Genomic DNA, 19178 nt, shown 5'->3' with positions numbered 1-19178 from the left:
GACGTCAGGGATGCGGGACCCCCCCGCCCCCGCGGCTTTCGCCCTGGCGGGCCGCTGCCATCAGCACCGCTCCCCTTCCGAGCCTGCCTCGCAGAGGACCGACAGACAGGGCAGGGGGGCACGTCTGTGCTTCGCCCTCCCGCGGCGGCGCCTCCCGGCCCGACTCCCGCCGCCGCACGGCTGGAGCGAGCCGCGCCGCGCCCAGCTCCCGGGGCCGGGCCGCGCAGGGCGGGGGCGCCGCGGCTCCGGCCCCGAAGGAAGGCGGCCGGGGGCGGGGTCTGTGCCGAGGCAGGCGGGCGAGAGGCGCGGCGCGGAGTCCCGTTAGAAGCGGTGCGGAGAGCCCCAGCAGCGCAGGAGGATCGAGCTGCCGTGCCCAGTCCGCCGGGAAGATGCCGAAAACGGTGAGCGCGCCGCGGACGCCCGGGCGTCGCGGTTCTCCCGCCCCGAGCTCTCCCAGGGGCCTGGCGGCGGTAGGGGATGGCGGAGCCGCGGCTGCCCGCCCGATGGAGAGCCGGAATGCCTTCCGTTCCCTTCCCGCCCGCGCCCTGCCCAGGCGGGGCCGCCCCAGCGCAGTGGCGGCGGGGCCCGGGGGGCTCTGGCGGGGCCGGCGGCAGCCGCGGGACGGCCGCGACCCTCGGAGGGAGAGAGGAAGAGACGAGGAGGGAGGGAGGGAGGGATGCGGCGGGCGGGGGGGAGCGGAGCGGAGCGGAGCCGCCCGCCCCTCCATCTTGTGCTCCCCTCGCCTCCGGCCGCTTCCTGTCCCGTCGCGGCATCCCCGCGCCTGGCGGAGCCCGGGCGGGCCGGGTGCAGGGCGGCCGGGACCGGGGGACCCCGCCGCGGCGACCTCGCCGCAGCTGCCTGAGTAACGGCGCGTCGGGCAGCTCCCTCTGGCCGCTGCTCTCCTCCCCAACATGTCTGAATAAAGAGGTGCCTTCCTCCTCCCTCCTGCCTCGCCCGTGTCTTCCGCAGTCTGCACGCGGGCGTGCTGCTCGAGTACGTGTGCTCCGAGCTCAGCGTGTCGGACGAAGCTTTTGAGAGCGTGGTGGGGAGCTAATTAAATCTATGGCTACCTCTCGAAATCTATGGCTACCTCTCGTGTGCTTTGTAGAGAGAAGTTTAGGGTTTTCACAACTTCTAATTAGTCAGTTTGAGTTGCTAGGGAGCCATGTCCCAGCTTGACTTGAAGTATTTCTTGGCTAGAGAGAGATTGGTACTTCAGAAAGTCTGTTCAAGTCTGTACTTGACTCTCCCTCTTACAGTAGTAGTTCAGTGACTAATAAGGAGCTCTTTTTTTTTTTTTCAACTTAATTTCTCCTGGTTGGAGTAAAAGAATGGGTCCTCGCCCTTCATTGATAACACAGGAAGGAGCAGGCTGGAAGGCTCTAGATATTTCCTCGCTAGGAATGATCTGAAATTGCCTAAGCACTTCTAATCTTTAAACTTACATGGGTGGGAGAGAACCAAACAAAAAAACCCCATGCTTCTGCAAGTGGAAGTTGAAATGGAATCCACCCTCAATTTTTTAAGTAGTTTAATTTTATCACTTTAGATACTAGGTGTCTGTTTGAATGACTTCTGCTTTTCCTGCTGTCTTAAATGCAGTCTCTCTGAGACAATATATCTGACAAAAAATCTGAGATTATTGTAGTTTTTTTTTTTTTTAATTGTAAACATCATCTTAAAGGATATCAAACTCTGTCACTTAAAGGTTGAGAAGACAGTATTTTCTAAAGATTTTGGAAAGTGTTTTTTCAAACAACAGCAACCATTAGTGAAGAGTTACTTCTGAAAAAAAGGCAACAATTTCAGTAAGATAAACAGAAGTGGCTCAGATTAGGGAACTCCTGTGTAAAATGTGGTTGAGATGTTTTAGCCAGAGGAAAGTTTACAATTGTGGAGTGACTTCTTTTAGTACGAATCAGCCAAAAAATTTTGAATATGTTGCAGAGAGGCTCATGAGGCAGGATTCCCTGCTAACAGGCTGAATCAAAGTGCTCTGCCACTGCATGACAAGGTACTCTTAGCCTTTGAATCTGGAGACACACCCTAGGCTGGATTCATTTTCACAATCTGCTGCTTTCTGGCTATGATGGAGCAGTTCTGCTTTCAAGAGCTTTTAAAAACTGGAACAAATAAAGACATTCGGGTACTTTGCTGTATGTTGCAGATTCTGCAGAAAGCACTTCACATGTTTGTGCCTGTTGAGGTAGAGAGTGGCTGTTATATCAGCCACTTTGGTTTCCTGCCCCATCTGCCCTAATTGCAGACCCAACTGAAATAATATTTTAAACATCGTTTTTTGAGCTGTGGTTTGCAGGAACAGGAAATGCTGGCATAACTGTGTAATCAGTTCTTCATGTGAAAGAAACATGACTACTAGTGTGCTAGCTTTAGATTTGTTAATAGCTACTTAATTAACAAAACAGTAAAATGCAAGTGACTTTCCTTAATCAAGGTCAAATGTGGGTGAAACCTGAGCAGTTAGATGTAGCTATATGTAGGCTTCATCACAAAAATAAATCCATTGTGAAGAAGACAGATGGAGGAAATGTTCCAGGGAACAGTTCTGGCTGGGCAGGAAAAACACTTGTGTCTAAAGTGTTTGGTAGCTCTTATCATTCATCTCACCAAGCTTACAGAACATGCTGCTGCAGCTGCTGTGTGGCTTGAGCAGCAAAACCTGTTGAGTTCTGAGTCCCTACTCTTTGTTAAGCTAGGCTAAATGTTAACACATGTAGCTAGAGATTGCCTCTTCGTAACATGAGATTTGTTCAGTGCCACTATGCTTTAGTGCACTATTAATAGGAATCCAAGATTAACTTTGGTAACCTTTGAACTAGTGGCACATGATTTTGCTGTTGTGAAGCATAATGTCTGCACAGTCAGAGTGGGTTTGGTTGTTGGAGGCCTTGTAGACTATAGAAAGTCCATCACAGATCAGCCTGCTTATCCTGCCATGCTCTCCACAGGAAGGCTTCCTTGTTTTATCTCGAGTGCTCTTACAGTAAGGCAACCAACTCCTGTTCGTAACTTTTATTCTGAAAAACTTGCAGGATGTAAACAGTTAAAGTGCACATGAAAGGGGGCATATAATAATCCCCACACACAATTTGTATTGCAAAGGGGTGGAAGCAGTTGGGTGGTAAGATACCTCTTTCAAGCTATTGTCAACTCTGAAACTCTCCCACTTGTGGGAAGTATGGTCATGAGTAGGCTCTGATCTCATGCTCACTGACTGGTCCTGAGTCATTTTGGGATGGGTAGAGCTGAATGTCACATTCTGTTCCAAATCCTGATAGAGGTGAATGAGATGTCATTAACAAGCCACATTGTTAATCACTTTAATATTACAAAAAACTTTTTAGCTGGAGAAGAGTAGTAGAGGGGAAGGCCACCATTTTGTACCAGTCATGTCTGACAACTGGGCTGATATTTGTGTATTTTTAGCTATTGGAAAAAGCAGCATTTCTATATCAGGATTCGTTAACTATTTTGCCTGTGAATGTACTGGCTTAGTGGCTATATGAATGGATATATCACTGAGAACTTGAAATGTGAGCATCTGCCTTGTATAAAGTGTGTATTCAACTCTTAAAACTGTCTTATTGAACAAATCAGTACTAGGTAATGTAGCCTTCACTCACTGTAGAGAAATGGATTTAATCAGAGCTTGAATGTTACAAACAGCTTCAAACTGAGGTAGTAAAGTTTGGACTCCTTACCTTGTTAGCAGAAGTAAGTTTTTCTCTAGATGTTGAGAACGTAAGTCTCCAGGTTTCTAGGGCAAAGTATTACTGCAAAAAATAATCTTGGACAAGTACAAAAGAACAGTGAGATTTGTGGATTTCAGCTCTATTATGCTAGCTCAGATTTTTAAAAATTCTTCATTACTGCTGCCTTTTTCCTCTATTTTCTAAAATTCATTGCAGTGGTGGCCATTAAGGCCTTCAAGGACACTGTAGTGAAAATTGATGGTCCTAATTCCCCATTGGACTCCAAAGGTCCCTGAAGCATATGTCCCTCTAATTTTTGGAATGGCATGGGTCTGGTTAGAAGGATGATAACAGAGATTAGGGATCAAGTATGAGGAGAACCCTCTGGATAATTAGTTTCTTGAGGTGTGGCAACTTGCTACTAAATACTGCAAGATGACAATTGTAAACAGAGTACTATGTTTGAGTAATTCCTATTTTTTTTTCTTGTGGAATTTGCTAGAGCTCTTGAAAGCTGGAAGGACAGGGGTAGACAGTGATGCAAACCGTGACTTGTAATGGATGGATGCTGTAATTTTGGTGCCCAGGATTTGAATCTTGTGCTATGAACTATGAAGGAACACTAGGAACAGTTCAGATGTCTTCTCTCTTACCCAAGGGTTGGTTTTCAGATGTTGTATTTCCCTCTCTCTGTCCCTCAGTATAACCTGAGAAACTTGTCACCACTGAACAAAATTAGGCAGGCTTTGGTCTGGCACTAGTGCTAGCTTGTTGGTCGAACTTAATCCCTTGTATCTTTCTTCTAACGCTATTGCATGCATTGAATTGCAGTAAAAAGGTGTGACTGAGAGCTCCCAAAGACCTTGCTTTACACAGAAGCCCGTGTTGCCCTTGTTGGTGAATTTCAGATAAGTTTGTACTTCGGGAGCAACAGTAACTTACAAAGCATGCGGAGAGTGCCCTGAAACCTGGTAAACTACCAATTTGGAGTACAATGAATTACCTGTAGTAAAATACCTGTCCTGGGATGTAACAAACCAGGAAAGACAATTACACCTCAGTTTGTATTGTATTAATCATCTTGGTTCCTAGATTATGCAAGAATAGCAAGGTTTTACTTCTTGTGCAGATGAAGCAATTAACACTGACAATGAGCAAAAGCTTCTGTTTAGTACTTCCGAGCCTTTTATGCTGAAGTTAAACAGGGGTTTTATAGAATAAAAATAAACTTTATATTCATTCAGTTAATGCATAATTGTAAAATTTTACTTCCCCCCTCTTATGGAAAGCCCTGAACCTAACTGGCAGTGCGCTGCAGAAGGCATCAGTTACAGTGTTTTTAAACTGTAGTGAGCAAGAACTATTCTGAGTGCCTGATATGAATTGGTAGTCATGATCCAGTTTGTAAAACTAACATTACAGATTATTAGGGTTAAGAGTGCTTGTTGTACCAGAGGTTCCATAGGACTGAATGTTAGTTGAGTCCTTTTTTCATTTTTGACCTCTTGATTTGTTACTTGAGGCAGATGAGCAAGAAGGAGGTTGGCGAGGTGCATATAATAAAAGCAGCCTAAGGAAAGCTTTAGATCTGCTACTTCTGCTATAAGAATCCTGTGCTGAAAATAGTGCCTAATATTAGGGGGCTGGTCATCACTTCTAGCAAATACCCTGTCCCCTTAGCATTTGCAGGCACTACCTTTCTTGGACCTGCAAGGGGTTGCAGCACTTTCCTTTGGGTGACTGCCTCATCTGATTAATCACCCCTGAATGTTAATCACAATTCTTGCTTTTCTCAAGGGGATACTTCATAAGATGTCTTAATATGGACTCATTTTTTGACAGGAAATGGCATCGCTGCCTCTAGAGGAAACTTGTTTCAGTTGTTTTATGTATAATGGCTGGTGTGAACTTCTCTTTGCGCAGAGCTCACTGAAGTCTCTAGGTAGCTATCTGAAAGACAGCTGGCAAACCAAAACTGAATGCTTCAAATACCTTCTGTGTTTGCTTCTTGTGAAGCTGGGGTGAGGGGGGAAAAGGACCCTTCTTGAGTTGCTGGGCTCTCCATGTCCTTTCTGATCAACTGACACTTCACTGAGAAACTTGTCTGGAAGAGGTAGCTCTGGCCCTGCTCCAGGTTATAAAGGAAACTGACTAAAAGCTTCCTCTAACTACGTCATCTCCTGGACTCTTTCCTGGCTTGGTACAGCTCAAACAGCCTTATTTGGCTGACTTGTTTTTCTGCCTCTGCGCAGCAAGAGGGCCTCCCTGAATTTGCACAATAAAACTGTTATCTGTGCTTAATTATTGTTCTGAGGACTGTAATGGGGTCTACTTCAAAAAGGGTTCCAAGATCTCAGCTCTAACTCCTGACCCCCCTCCCCCAGGTGTCTTGTTTGCCTGCTAGATGATGATACTAGAACTCAACATCACCCTGTGAGGAGTTTCCCTGCTGTTGTAGACATATTGCTGGAAAAGAGGAAATCCCTCCCTGCCTGGGAATAATCCAGGGCAATTAACTGATGTAAATGAAGAGCAGTAGTATGCAGCCAGTTAATTGCTTGCTTTTCCCTGGGGGTGTTTGAGAACAGCAGGAGTTTGTGTAGTGCAGGCAATATTACTGCATCAAAGAATTTTTTTTTTTTTTTTTTTTTAATCCCAACTGAAACATCTAAAGCAGGCTGAAGTCTAGATTCATGGAAAGCTACTCCTGGGTAAACCTCTTCATAACAACACCTATAGTTGTGTCTAGGTGGAGCATTCAAGTGTTCTGGAAGTTGTGGGCATAAAACCCATCCTTCTGACTCCAACAGTTAATGCTGACTCTTACTGTAACACGTAATAGATTGTGCAGCAAATACTTGGCAGTGGTGTAGGAAGAAAAACAGTCACTGGCAGCCTTGGTGGTTATAAAACCGTAGGATCAACTGCAACTGTTTGGAGGTTTCAAATCTGAAAATGCAGAGATCTGGGCCTTACATTTGCCTGAGGCAATTAACGGCTGTAGCAACCATGGATGCAAGGGCAGGTGATCTAGTGCTGCTTCCCTCCTGTGCATCTGTGAAATGATATCTTTACTTCTGTAAATCTGTGATCCTCCAGTGGAGTAGTGGGGCTGTCAGAAATTCCTGGTCTATGTATAGCAGCTTTTTGAACCTGGGGAGAAAACACTCCGAAGTGTTTTTTAGTGGTATGATGAGCAAGGTGTTGTTTTTTTCCTATTTGTTTTGATATCTCTGAAGCTGTAGTTGTCCTGACGAACCAGTTTTCAAAAAGATAAATTTAGGATTGAGGAATGATGTTTTGTTCTCATCCCATTCCCAGGCTAAAAAAAAATAGGAGTATTTGGCCATACTTGGTTTCTCTCCCTTTTGCCATTGTTGGTGGACTAATAGCTACAGACAAAAGTGCAGATGTGCTGCAAAAGGAGGAATGAATGAAAAAATTCTGAAGCTGATCAGCTCTGTGGAGAGACATGATTAGGCAAGAATTGGATGGTGGTGTGGGAGGGAAGAGGCAGGCTCCTTTCTCTGCCAGCAGCAATTCTGTGTAGAGTGAAGGAAATCCCTGAGAAGATCAAGAAAGGGACAACTGAAGTAGTGAAGCATAATGGCAGAGTGCGCATGGTCCGGACTGATCTATGCTCTCTCTTGCAAGCCTAACAAGTTTGTTGCTTAGAGAAAGACTACGTAAAAGAACACTGACTTCAATAGTGTATTGGAGTGTGAATACTGCAAAACCACACTTCTTTTTTTTTTTTTGAGATTAAGTCAATGTCAGAGAATCTTGCATACAGCATATTGGAGAACTGCAATTCTGCTATTGTGTGCATTCCTGTGTTCTCCAGGTATTTTCTTTCAAAGACAAAACTGATGTCTTCCTGCAGCCGTGAGCCATTCTTGTCTGTCTGTATATCACTGACTTGTCCTTTTCTTGTTAGTAAGCCTTTATGATTCATAGCCTTCTTTTTCTCTGGATTTAAGGTGGGGAAGTGACTAAGTAGAGAAAAAAATCTGCCATTACAGTCCAATCAATCATTTAGTCACACCATTTAATAAAAGTACTTGGTTTTATGTAAGTCTAATAAAGCACGAAATTATGGGCCAAATCTCCTTTCTATGGCTTTTAAACTGTACTGAACTTGGCTCTCCAGTATTAATTCTGCACTTTTTTATAGTGCAAAAACTGAGCCGACAGACAAATTATTAGGGTGAAGTGTCAGGTCCCTCAGCAAACACACATACCAGTATTTTTTTTCCCCTATGGAGTTGTGGCTTTTGGTTCATAATGTGTCTAAGAATAATGAAGTGGATTTTTTTTACCCTCTGAATATGCTATTCCGGAATAGTGGATAAAAAAAGTCTGATTCTGTTTCCTCAATATACTATGTGCCTTTTCAGGCTGGATGGACAAGAGGCTTCTGGTTGTACTTTTTTCTCTATTAAAATTCAGAACTTGCAGTTTTACGATGATTATAATCCCCAGGACTTGCAGAATGGTGGCAAATGGTTCTGGAGGTACCTTCTAAAGAAGTAAGGCAGTTCTACTGCCAACGTATTCAAGTCACTCAACATAAAAGTAGTGATACAAAATCCACACAATACTTTATGATTCACTGTCCTCTTATATGAGAACAATTCTGTTAGTCCTTTTGGTATGACAACTCCCTCAACCAATAAGCCTACTTTAGTGAATGGTTTTTATGTGAATTGTTTTTTATGCAAGTAAGCAAGAGGTGTATATTTGTCATGGTGGCTGGACTGTAAAATATTATTTCCTGGGATGACAGGCTTTCCTTGTTACTGCAGTGTTAGTGTTTTGCTCAGGAAAACAAAAAACAAAAAACAAAACAAACAACAACAACAACAAAAAAAAGCAAGGAACCTCTCTTCCTGTATTTGGTGCTCAAAAAATCCAGAAGTGTCTAGTGTCTCCTGAAGTAATTTTTTTTTTTGGATAAAACACTAAAGTGAACCCAAACTGATGGAATTTTGACCCAGCCCCTGCAAACCTGAAAGCAGTAAGTTCTAACAGTAAGTTGCTGAAGACTTGTGATTTTCTTGGAACAGCATATCATTAAAAAAAGAGCAAGTGTTGTCAGCTACAAAAAATCAGTAGATACTGATGGGCACAATGTATACCTAGGATGTTGTGGTGACAGACGTGTATGCGGAAGTGAGTTGAAGCTCAGAAAAAAAAATCTTTTGCTTTATCTTGTTTCTGTGGTTCATTGCTAACATCTCAAGATGAGAACCTACTGCAAGCTGCAATGTAATGTATTATGCTTGGAATACTTCTTTGCACACCTAATAGAACAGAGATTTCTTTCAAATGTGGGTGCACTTTAACATCATCAGCTGTAAGAACATATCCCTGTAGTGTGTCCTGAATCTCTCTGTCAAAAGACAGAACAAATGGAAGGACTTTGAGTAAATATCAGAACGATTAACTGAAGATGAGAGGCAGTACTGAACAATACTTGCTTCAGCATCATACACAGGAAATATGATGCTATTTTAGTATTTGTTCTGTCAGGTTTTTACTTGATCATTCAGCATTTGTCAGATGTCTGGATTGCTTCTCTTTTGCTGCTTCAGTTTTGGCATTCAATATATAAGTTTTGTTGATTTCTCTGTACTTCATTCACCTCTGTGCAAAGCCTCTTCTACCAGTAGGGACCAAATGCAGATGAAATGTCCAGCCACTTCTCTCATGGCTAAGCTTTGATGAAAGTGTCTTTCATTCATGTAAAATTATAATGTAAAAAAAGGCTGTTCTGCAGGTGTTTTTTGGATAGAACCCTTCAAATTTGCATGAAGCATTTTGAGTTTAGGATTCATTGCAATCATAATTTGCTTCTCAGTAAGCTGATTCCCTCCCTCTTGGTGAGGGGAGGAGGAGGCAGGTGTCACATGACTTTCTTTTTGTATTTTGCTACTATATGCTGCATTACTCTGTATTTTCAAGTTTTTCCTCATCTCTCTTCAAATGACTATGTCCAAACACCTTGGTCTCAGGAAAGTCTGGTGTAAAGGACTTCTTCAGTGAAATGCTTTTATAATATTCTAATGGCAGCTTTAGTGTGGTAGTGTTAGGAAGGATTTGAAAATAATTTCAGTCTGAAGGGGTTCAGAAAATCTTGTAAAACAAGCAATTTTGTTGGTCTGCCATTCCATTAGAGGAGGAAGGGTTATTAGATGCATTCATGTGGATCTATCTGTTTTCATGACAAGCCTGAGCAAGAGTAGTAGTTAACAGGCAGCTTTACTGTTTCCAGTGTTCTGAAGATGTGCAGTTTGGTGTGAGGTCTCTGCATGCAGGAATCTTGAAGGAGCCCCAGGCTATGATCAGAGTTGAAGTACTGCCTATAAATCCTTGCTGCTGTTCCTTGGCTTATGGGGGGTGGGGTGGGAATTGAAAATGTAAGAAAAACCAACCCTATACTGCAGGTCTGAATAAAGAGCTAAGTTCTCAAGTTGAACTCCGAATGTCCCTTGCAGAAGGTGCTCTGCAGGCTCCTTGCCTCAGGTTAGTCTAGTTAGTTCTACTGCTTACTTTCATAAGTTATATTTGCATGAACGCTGGCAGGAGCTGTGCTCAGTGTTTGGCTATTTTTCTTCCTACTGTATATGTTTGACTGTGGAGATAGTGCACATCATCTCTGTTTGCTGAGGAGAATTGAAAGACCTGGATATTGGAACTGTAAAGCATATGAGGAAACTGCTCCTGCCCACTTGCTACAATAAGTCAGTTTCCACCATGAGCATTGTACAGACTTGCGTTATTACAGGGTAGCTCTGCAGCAACTTCTGCAGTCTTGTAGAATTATTAAAAGTTAAGCCAAGAGAGATCTTTAGAAGAAATCTGGTCCCACCCAATGCTCAGAGCAAGGCTGATTTCAAGGTTGGATCATTTTCTAAGTTGGATTGGATTGTTCAGGTTCTTGAGCTGTTTGAATTGAGATGATACTTTGACTTGTTCATAAGCATAGCTTGGAAAGTACTTGGATTTGCAAAATATTCTGTCGGTGACTGGAGGTTCTTAACCTTATCTTCAGGAGTGCAAAGGCGTGGAGACAGTGAAGGAGCTAGTCATGTATAATGACAAAAATGTATCAAAAGCAACCCCTTTTAAAAGAAATACATAGTATAAGCCCAGTTACTACTGAGTATGGCTAGTTTATCTGTTCTGTTTGCTGGTACAGTTGGTCCATGCAATGTCTCTGGTCGTGTCCAGGCAGTAATCTAAAAACACTTTCCCACAGGAAGGTATTGTAGGCCAGGAGATCACATTAAACTGTCAGAACTCTGAGCAGGATAGCTTCTTAGCATTGCTTATAGCATTGTTTCAGGAGATGTGGCCCTGTAGCAAACTGGGAATAGTTTGTCTCAGTAGCAGTTCACTGGGAGTCTAAAGCTTTATTGTATTAAGTTGTAATCCAGTTTCTGTAGAGAACTGTAGAGACAACTAGACTTTATCAAGTTTACCAGATACAAATACTATTCAGGTAACTGTAACATTTTTTAAATAGGCTTTGCTAGAACACCCTGAAACATTAAAGATGAAAATACTCTGGAGAGGAATGGGTAGTTAAGTGCTTTCTTACATTCAGAACTTTTTTTTTTTTTCCTGCTGTTTAGTCAGGCTATCTGTGAAAGGCAACGTGATGCAGAATGCTATTTATTGGTCGAAATGATGCCCTCTGCTACAGCTGTTTTTTGACTGTGGTTCCAGTATGGCATCCCGTGGTGTCTGCCCAATCTATAAAATGTCAACTAACATTTGCACTTTAATCTGCATGTAGTAAAGGTGGTATGTGATGAGCTTGTACTCAAAAGGAAGACATATTGTTAATAAATCTTACTTGACCATTTGGTTTGCGAGGCATTTAGCCATGTCTTCATGTATGTATCTAATGCAAAGTGATACCTGATAGTTGATATCAGGCATTCTTTTCAAATAACTCAATTTTAAGCAATGCATTTCAAGATCGTGTAAGTGTGAACTCCTTGATCTAGTTTATTAAAGGCTGCAATTAACTTGGTTTCCTGTTTAAGAGCTTTGATGGTTTGTTGCCACTGAAGAGTTTTGCTCACATCTGTGCGGTCCTGGCTTACATTGGCTCTGATAGTTCAACTCAACAGTGAATCAGTTCTGACTTGCTAGCACAACAGAAAGCTGGGTTAATGGCAAGTTTGCATGTGGCTTGATTAGGGGGGTAAATCTTGGCAAGGGGTTGTATGAGAACCTGAGTCACTACAAAGGATCATAGAATCATCTGTGTTGGAAAAGACCTTCAGGATAATAAAGTCCAACCATCAACTTGTCCTGTCAATAAACCATGTTCCTCGGTGCCATGTCCATGCATCTCTTAAATACCTTCAGGGATGGGGACTTTACCACGTCCCTGGGCAGCCCATTCCAATGCTTGACCACCCTCTCTGTGAAGAAGTTCTTCCTAATATCCAGTCTAGACTTCCCTTGGTGCAAGTTGAGACCATTTCCTCATGTCTTATCACTTGTGCCCTCCTCACTGCAACCTCCTTTCAGGTTGTTGTGGAGAGGGATGAGGTCTACCCTCAGGTTCTTCTCCACACTAAACAACCCCAGTTCTCTTGGTTGCTCCTCATAAGTCTTGTTTTCTAGTCCCTTCACCAGCTTTATTGCTCTTCTCTGCAATAAAACAGGATAAAATAGGATTGCCTGGGGGTGAGGAATAAGAAGCGATTATCTCCTCCAATTGTACCCAAAGAGAGTCATCTTACACTTCCACCTTCCTGTCATCTGTGCTAGTAGCAGTGTCTCTGTGTCAGTATAGTGAATGGGACCAAGGAAATGATCTTGCTGGAAAAAATAACAGGTAAGTTATTCTCAGCCTGACTTACTCTTTGATCCTGCTTGTTGTGTAGTCATGGTAGTGTTAATACTGGTCCAAAGAAGGCAGTGGGAGTGTGCAACATGGTGACAGGCCTTTTGGGATGATTTGTGGTGGTGGGACCACACCCAGAGCGTGCTGGCACTGCTCTCTCCAAGCTGCTGCCAGCAGCTCTACACCCACTTGAGAGTCTTCTGGGACACAGGGCTCTCTCTATCCTGGTGCTGTAGCTACTCTGCTCTATATTAGGAAAACTCAAGTGTTTGAACTAGACAGAGCTTAAAATAACAAAAGGTACTTCAGCAATCACAAACTGGTCTTTTATAAACTATGTGCAGTCCCAACAGAACTATTTAAAACCTAAAATAGGTTGGTGGAGAGGGAAGTGAATGTGGGTGGGGGAACTTACACTTAAAAAGTAGTGTAAAACTGAGCTGTTCCAGGGAAATCCTGTATTTTAGAGAACCATGACCTAAATAGATGTGAAAAGGCAGTGAGACTACATGAGACCCTGTACTAAAAGGAAGTTGCAGGATTTGTCTAGCACACTGGCTATGATAAAACTGAAAATCACAGGATGATGAAACAGCTTTACCTCACATTTGACTCTGCCTGCAGTTAAATTTGGAGGGATAGCTCATAGTCTGGGCAGTCAGATCCCACAGTAAGGCTGTGTTATAGCTCCTAGAAATCTGGCTATTGTTCAGATATTCAGTGAGCTGGCCAAGAACTTGAAATGCCACACCCAGGCATTGCCTTGGATGTCTGAAAAAGGCAGCCCCTGTGTACAGCTGCCCTTCTTGTTATCAGTGAGCCTAAGTGCTGGATGACTCTTGGTTGAAGAACAGAGAAGCATGTGAAACAGTTGAGCACATTTCTGACTTGTTCATCCACACATGAGAATCCTTCTGGAAGGATGAGCTCAGTCACAGCAGTGATCTCTGTGCTGTCTTCCCTGTGGAAAAGTCTCTTGAATGATAAGTGGAGCTTCTGAGTATGGCTTTTTTTTTTTTTTACTGCCCTAAATTCCAAGTTACTGCTAAAACAGTTCTTAACCACAGGTGAATTTGAAGACCTTTACATAGGGAGTGAGTTGTTTAGTCTATTAGCTCATGAACCTCAGGTACTTATGGTACATGTGATTCCTTTATACAGCTCACGCTTGTATTGTTATCATCCTGTCTTGATCTTGTTTTATTTCCAGCCGAAAGCTGCTTGTAATTTTGGCAGGTATCCACTGGGTGCTAGGTTTGGAAAGCTTATTGGCTATTTGGAAATGCATCTTGACTTCTAGGCTTGTCTGTTTTAAACACTTGCAGTGTCTTTGCAGCTGCTAAATGATACTGGGAAATCCCCTGCTGGAAGGGAAGAACTGGACTTAAGCAAGTTTAGGGGGGAACAAGCTGCTAAGTCTTCTCAGAAAATCTGATATGCTTCCATGGTGGTGGGGTGGGGTAATGGAACTATTTTGTGAGTTAAGTTACTGCAGTAACAGACAGGGTCATAACACTAGTGTATGGCATAGATTTTACTCCAGTGGTGGTGAGGGAGCAAAATACTTGTTTGTAACCTGTGATTAGGATTGTCTGGGGGTGCATGCAATAGCTGTGAGGAATGTCACACATACCACTGCTGGCATTTTGAACATGCCCACTGTCCTGCTGACTGCCGTTAAATTGAAGAGCTTTAAGGAGGGATGTGGTTAAGCTCAGACATGTGAAGCACAACTGCCAACCCCACTATTACGGTACAGAGGCTAAAACAGGCATGTACTGTTTCTCCAGAGAATAGCACCTTCTAACATGCACAAAACAAATGGGTGTTAAAACAAACCACCACCACCAAAAAAAAAAAAAAAACAAAACAAAAACCAACACTCCCCCCACTCCAAACAAGTGAAACAAAACCCAAATCTACCTCAGAGTGTAGAATTTGAATGATGGCAACTGCATATGGCTAGACTTTGCTTTGAGTTTTCCCTCTTGATACAAAAGTTGTAGATGAGGGGAAAGTTTTTTTTTCCCCCATGTTGTTTTTTCATCTCCTTCTGGATTTGACTAATGAAGTATGTTGTCTCTAGCCTAAATAGCAGGTACAAAAATAGTTGTTCTAAGGCCTGACTTCAAACTAGCTCTAAAGGAATAGTAAATGGCAACATTATGGCTTGGAGCAGCTACAGGAAAGCGAATGGAGGTGTGTGAGGAATCTATTTATGCGAGAGGAAATGGCAAAAACAGAGGAATTGACCCATTGCACAAACTTGTGAATAAGTTGTGTAATAAATGTCCTGCAAACATCTGTACTTGACTGCAAATCCGGGGATCCACCCGTGGCTTCTCTTACTGGCTTAGTACTCTTATCTTGCAACTCCTCTTGTCAAACTGAAACTTGTTTGCACTTCAGACAGGGTTACAGGCTATTAGCAGCCACAATGTTGAAATACCACTGGTGGGATGTAGCTAGTTACTATCTGTATGGTTGAAAAGGAAGGAATTATATTCAAGTAGATTTAACTTGGAAACATTAATGACTCTGGAAGACTTGATGTGTAAGGTGCAGGGAAATTCCCTGCGTGATTTTTTTTATTTATTTTAAATTTATTTATTTATTGTTTTGAATGACTTACTTTATAGTAATCTTCTTATGAAATAGAACTCTTTCAGGAATAAATGTTCCCTGGGAGCCCAAATCTGATCACTAGTTAAGCTGGGTAAATGATGTCCGCAGAGTTCTAAAATTCCAAGTTCTCCAACCCATTAAGAGGCATTGATATATAGCCCTGGCTTTGCATGGCCCCACATTCTAGTGCATGCTTGGTAGCACTGTAGTAAGAAACCTGGACTTTGAAATGCCGATTATGAGAAAACACAAAAGTTGAGGCAGAGTGGTTCAGTGAAGGTAGCCTCTAAAGAAAGGCAGCTGTAAATGCCAGGCCCTTTGGATAAGGAAGAAGCTTTTCTGAGTCCCTTTTGTGAGCTCTGTGGATGTGGTTTGAAGAAGACCTGAGTTTTTGAAGAGACTGTCCTGGGGGGTAAGTCTCTAAGTTTGGAACCAGTAAGTTTGGTTCTCTACCTCTTGTGGGGTGGGGGACTCTGGGGCGAAGCCTTAGCTTATATAAGGATGCCTGAAGTAGACTCCCTGATTTAATATGAGTAACTGATCTCTTGTCTGATGGGCTTGTCCTGCAGGGAGGATCTCCTTGCATTCAACTTTTTTACCCTGTACTCAGGACCCTATGAATATCAGGTATTGATCAGTTTCGAAGGGGGATTTCAGCAGGAAGTGAATTGTGGCTTCTCACACTTGGTTTCAAGAACCAGAAAAGCAACAAAGTACTGCTGTGTTGCTCTGTTCTGTAGACATTAATTTTTCAATGGCAGAAGGTGTCTTCAAGGAAACTGCCTTTTTTTAAAAAAAAAAAAAAAAAAAAAAGTTTACCCCTGGCTGTATGGAGGAATTTTACTTTTCTTATCACTGGGGGATGAGCACTCTAGCACATCTCATAATGGAAAGGATGGAAATAATGGAAAATGGAAATAATGCAGCAGCAATAAGTGTTTAAATGCTAGAATTGATGCAGTAAGGTACAGCTTATTGCTGCACTTTATTGTCAAAACGTTTGCATAATGGATTTGTGAGGAATTGATCATGAGAAGGAGGAATTGAAATGTAGAGTATCTTGTCCATGAACCTATCACTATGCATTGGTACAGAAAAGATCAAAAAAAAAAACCCTGTGCCCTGTCTCTTCTGTCTGTTGTAGCTCTGCTGATGAGGGCAGTCATGGTAACTAGTTTCTCTTGCTAGTGCTCTGGAGTACTGCTCAGTGTCAAAGATAGGTAGACCTTCTCCGATAAGAGGCTGTTCTGCTGAGAACTGGCAGCATGGGGCATTTACTGATAGGCCTCTTAACGTAACTCAATCTTTATTTTCAGTGCTTTATTTTTTTTAAGCCTGTTGCACTCAGTTCCAGTGTACAGCTTGTGTACCTGTCACCATAAGTCTAATAAAGAGGTGTTTTTATACTGTGGTGAATAAGTATTTTCATGAATGTGTAGCTTAGATGGCTACTTGCTGGGCCAGTAGGCATAGAGGCCTTGCTCTTCAGCTAGAAAGTTCCATAATGTGGCAAGAAAAGTCTTGAAGAGATGTTTGCTGACATGATGAACTGTAATCGGTTATAGTATGTATCTCAATCTGCTGAATGAGTAGAATAAAGAGTAGAGACAAAACTCATGCAGGTAGAATGCAGTTTGTACCATTATTATTAATAACTGGGCTGAAAAAGTGTTTTTTTCCACTAAGTAGACAAGTAGGGGATTAAGTGTGCAGTAAACATTGGTCATTAACATATAAATTCTGTGGAGTTAGACTTGCAAAGCCTCTTGGTGAGTCCAAGGTGGTTGGGAGGGTGCAGGGATAATCCTAGAATTCTACTCGTGTTTATGTGGACAAACAACTTGCAATTTTAATCATTGGTTCAAAAATCATCTCTTGTGGTAACAGCTAAGTAAATTAATATTTAGGACTGTGACATTACAGTTTGACAGGGTTTGTATTAGGGTAAGTTGCTTTTTCCCCTGCCCCACCAGTGGTGCTAAATCCATCCAGAAAGTTGCATTTTGCTGGAAGTTACAGAGAGCGTTTTCTGCGCTGGCCATGCTCCCCCTGTGTCTCTGCTGAAGTGAGACAAAGTGTCAGACATGTACTTGTGTCAGGGCATGTCTGGTTTCCTCCTGCGCAGGCTATGCCTCCTCCACCCTTTCTCGGTTCAGTTTCTGCAAGTAGACTCTTCAAAGCTGTGAACTTTCTCAATCTGCACTGCTGTCACTGCAGCTCACTTCCTGTGGCAGCCTCATAGTCTTGCTGTTCTCAACAACTTTGTTCAGTATCTGTGTGAAAACTGCAACTTGCTGCCCATATAGGCCATCTTGCCTCAGTGGAGACTGAGGAAGGAGTGGAGGGAGGCTGCAGCTGTCATGTGGCTTTGAGGTGTGGCTCTACAGTGTTTTTAGGAACTGATCTGGCTTGTTGCTGTGCTTGTTCATGGGGAGGGAACAGGACTGTTTGAGCCTAGATCTAGTTAGATGTATCTGTATCACTTCTCTAGCCTGGCCTGCTGGTGCTTGCACCTGTGAGAGGCCAGGTCTTCACAGTCAAATGGAGCTCCAGCAGCTGCAACCTCCCTGCCTCCAGACTGGTCTGCATGGCAGTGGGACGGGGCACACAGCTCACAATGCCTTCAATGGCTTCAGAGGGTACCACAGTTACCAGTAACTGTGTCCTTCTGAGATGTGAGCTCATGGGGTGCCTTCTCCTAGCTTTTCCTCAGTTTACTATTCACCCAACTTGCTTTTCTATGATAATCATGCTGCAATTCAAATGATCTGTTCTTTTATCATTTGTAGTTCAGATACTGACCTAAGTATGAGATTTTATTGAAGGGACTCAAGCACATCTACCATTTGATTTTCAAATTAAGAAAGGTGTTGTTTTTTAAGTAACACGTGTGTTTACATGTAACACGTGATTCTGTGATTATACCTAGGATAGAGCAGCAGCACACTGTGTACGTTACCACAGGGCTATGCACATAAAGCCAGTGGCTATGCACTCTCCTTGAGGACTTGTCAGATCACATTAGGTCACTCAGCAGCAATAAGCACTTTCCAGTGAGGTCTGGAGGATGCTGCCAGCTTCTCATGTTTTTGGTCTAGAGCCCAGTGATGTGTTTCATAGCACACTGCATGTATGGTCTCTTCCATCCTACAAGGATGGCGGTGGTGGGGGATAAGGTAACATGGCAGCAAAATATCTGTTATTAAAGGTAGTAAGTGGAGCATCTTTCATAGCCTACAGACAACAGCTCTTGATGTCTCTGTCAGATTCAACTTGGACAGCAACTGAGCCCATTAACTGAGATTCAAATACGTAGTCCATTGTTCCTTTTGTATCTGGCTGCTTACAGGGAAGCCACTCCTCCCTCTGCAGGTGTTTTTAATTTAGTTTTACTGTAGGTGTGAACTGAATTTTTCCTCAGTAGATAACACTGTACTGTGGAATTCAGCAAAGCAATAGGTGAAACTTTCCTGTAAGATCTGTGTCAACCTGCTATTTCTTACTGAGTCCAACTCTTACAGTAGTGCAGTAATGACAGCTATATCTCTCTTGTGTAAAATAGTCTGAAATTTGTAATATTGAGCTAGTTTTAAACAGTGGTTTAAAGAAAGGTAGTATGCTTACAAGATCCTTAGGCATCTCAGTACCTTCCGAAAAGTGAGCCACAGTCTGACTGTGCAAGACTGTCCTGTCTTGCTTCTTAGTATGCAGCAGGTGCAGGAAGTTGGGATGTGTTTATAATTAGTGTATCACTGAAAGGTACAGTCAACTCAAAATCTGTCTGGTTTTGTTGGAAATGACATTAAAAATAGTTCTAACTGATTATTACTTCTGTAAAATGAACTTACATGCTGTGCTGTCAAATGTGGAAAGAGAACAGAAGATGGATGGGGAAAGGACTTTTTTTTTCCTATTACAACAATCATGGTGGTATCTTTACCTGTTGAAATGTTTTTGGATAATGATGATTGCTT

The 19178-nt window shown here is 42.7% G+C and overlaps 1 protein-coding gene across 1 annotated transcript in view; it reads left to right on the top strand.

Annotated features, from left to right (window-relative positions):
* The first annotated feature begins 236 nt into the window (after positions 1-236).
* The window catches only part of MSN (moesin), a 46080-nt gene continuing 27138 nt past the window's right edge, over positions 237-19178 (top strand). Inside the window, exon 1 of the mRNA XM_035542010.1 lies at positions 237-401. Coding sequence (XP_035397903.1) covers positions 390-401 — 12 coding nt within the window. The 5' untranslated portion in view covers positions 237-389. The remainder of the gene's footprint in view (positions 402-19178) is intronic.

The sequence above is a fragment of the Cygnus atratus genome, chromosome 13 (genome assembly GCF_013377495.2).
Source record: "Cygnus atratus isolate AKBS03 ecotype Queensland, Australia chromosome 13, CAtr_DNAZoo_HiC_assembly, whole genome shotgun sequence".
NCBI lineage: Eukaryota > Metazoa > Chordata > Aves > Anseriformes > Anatidae > Cygnus > Cygnus atratus.
This window is presented reverse-complemented; position numbering and strand designations above follow the sequence as displayed.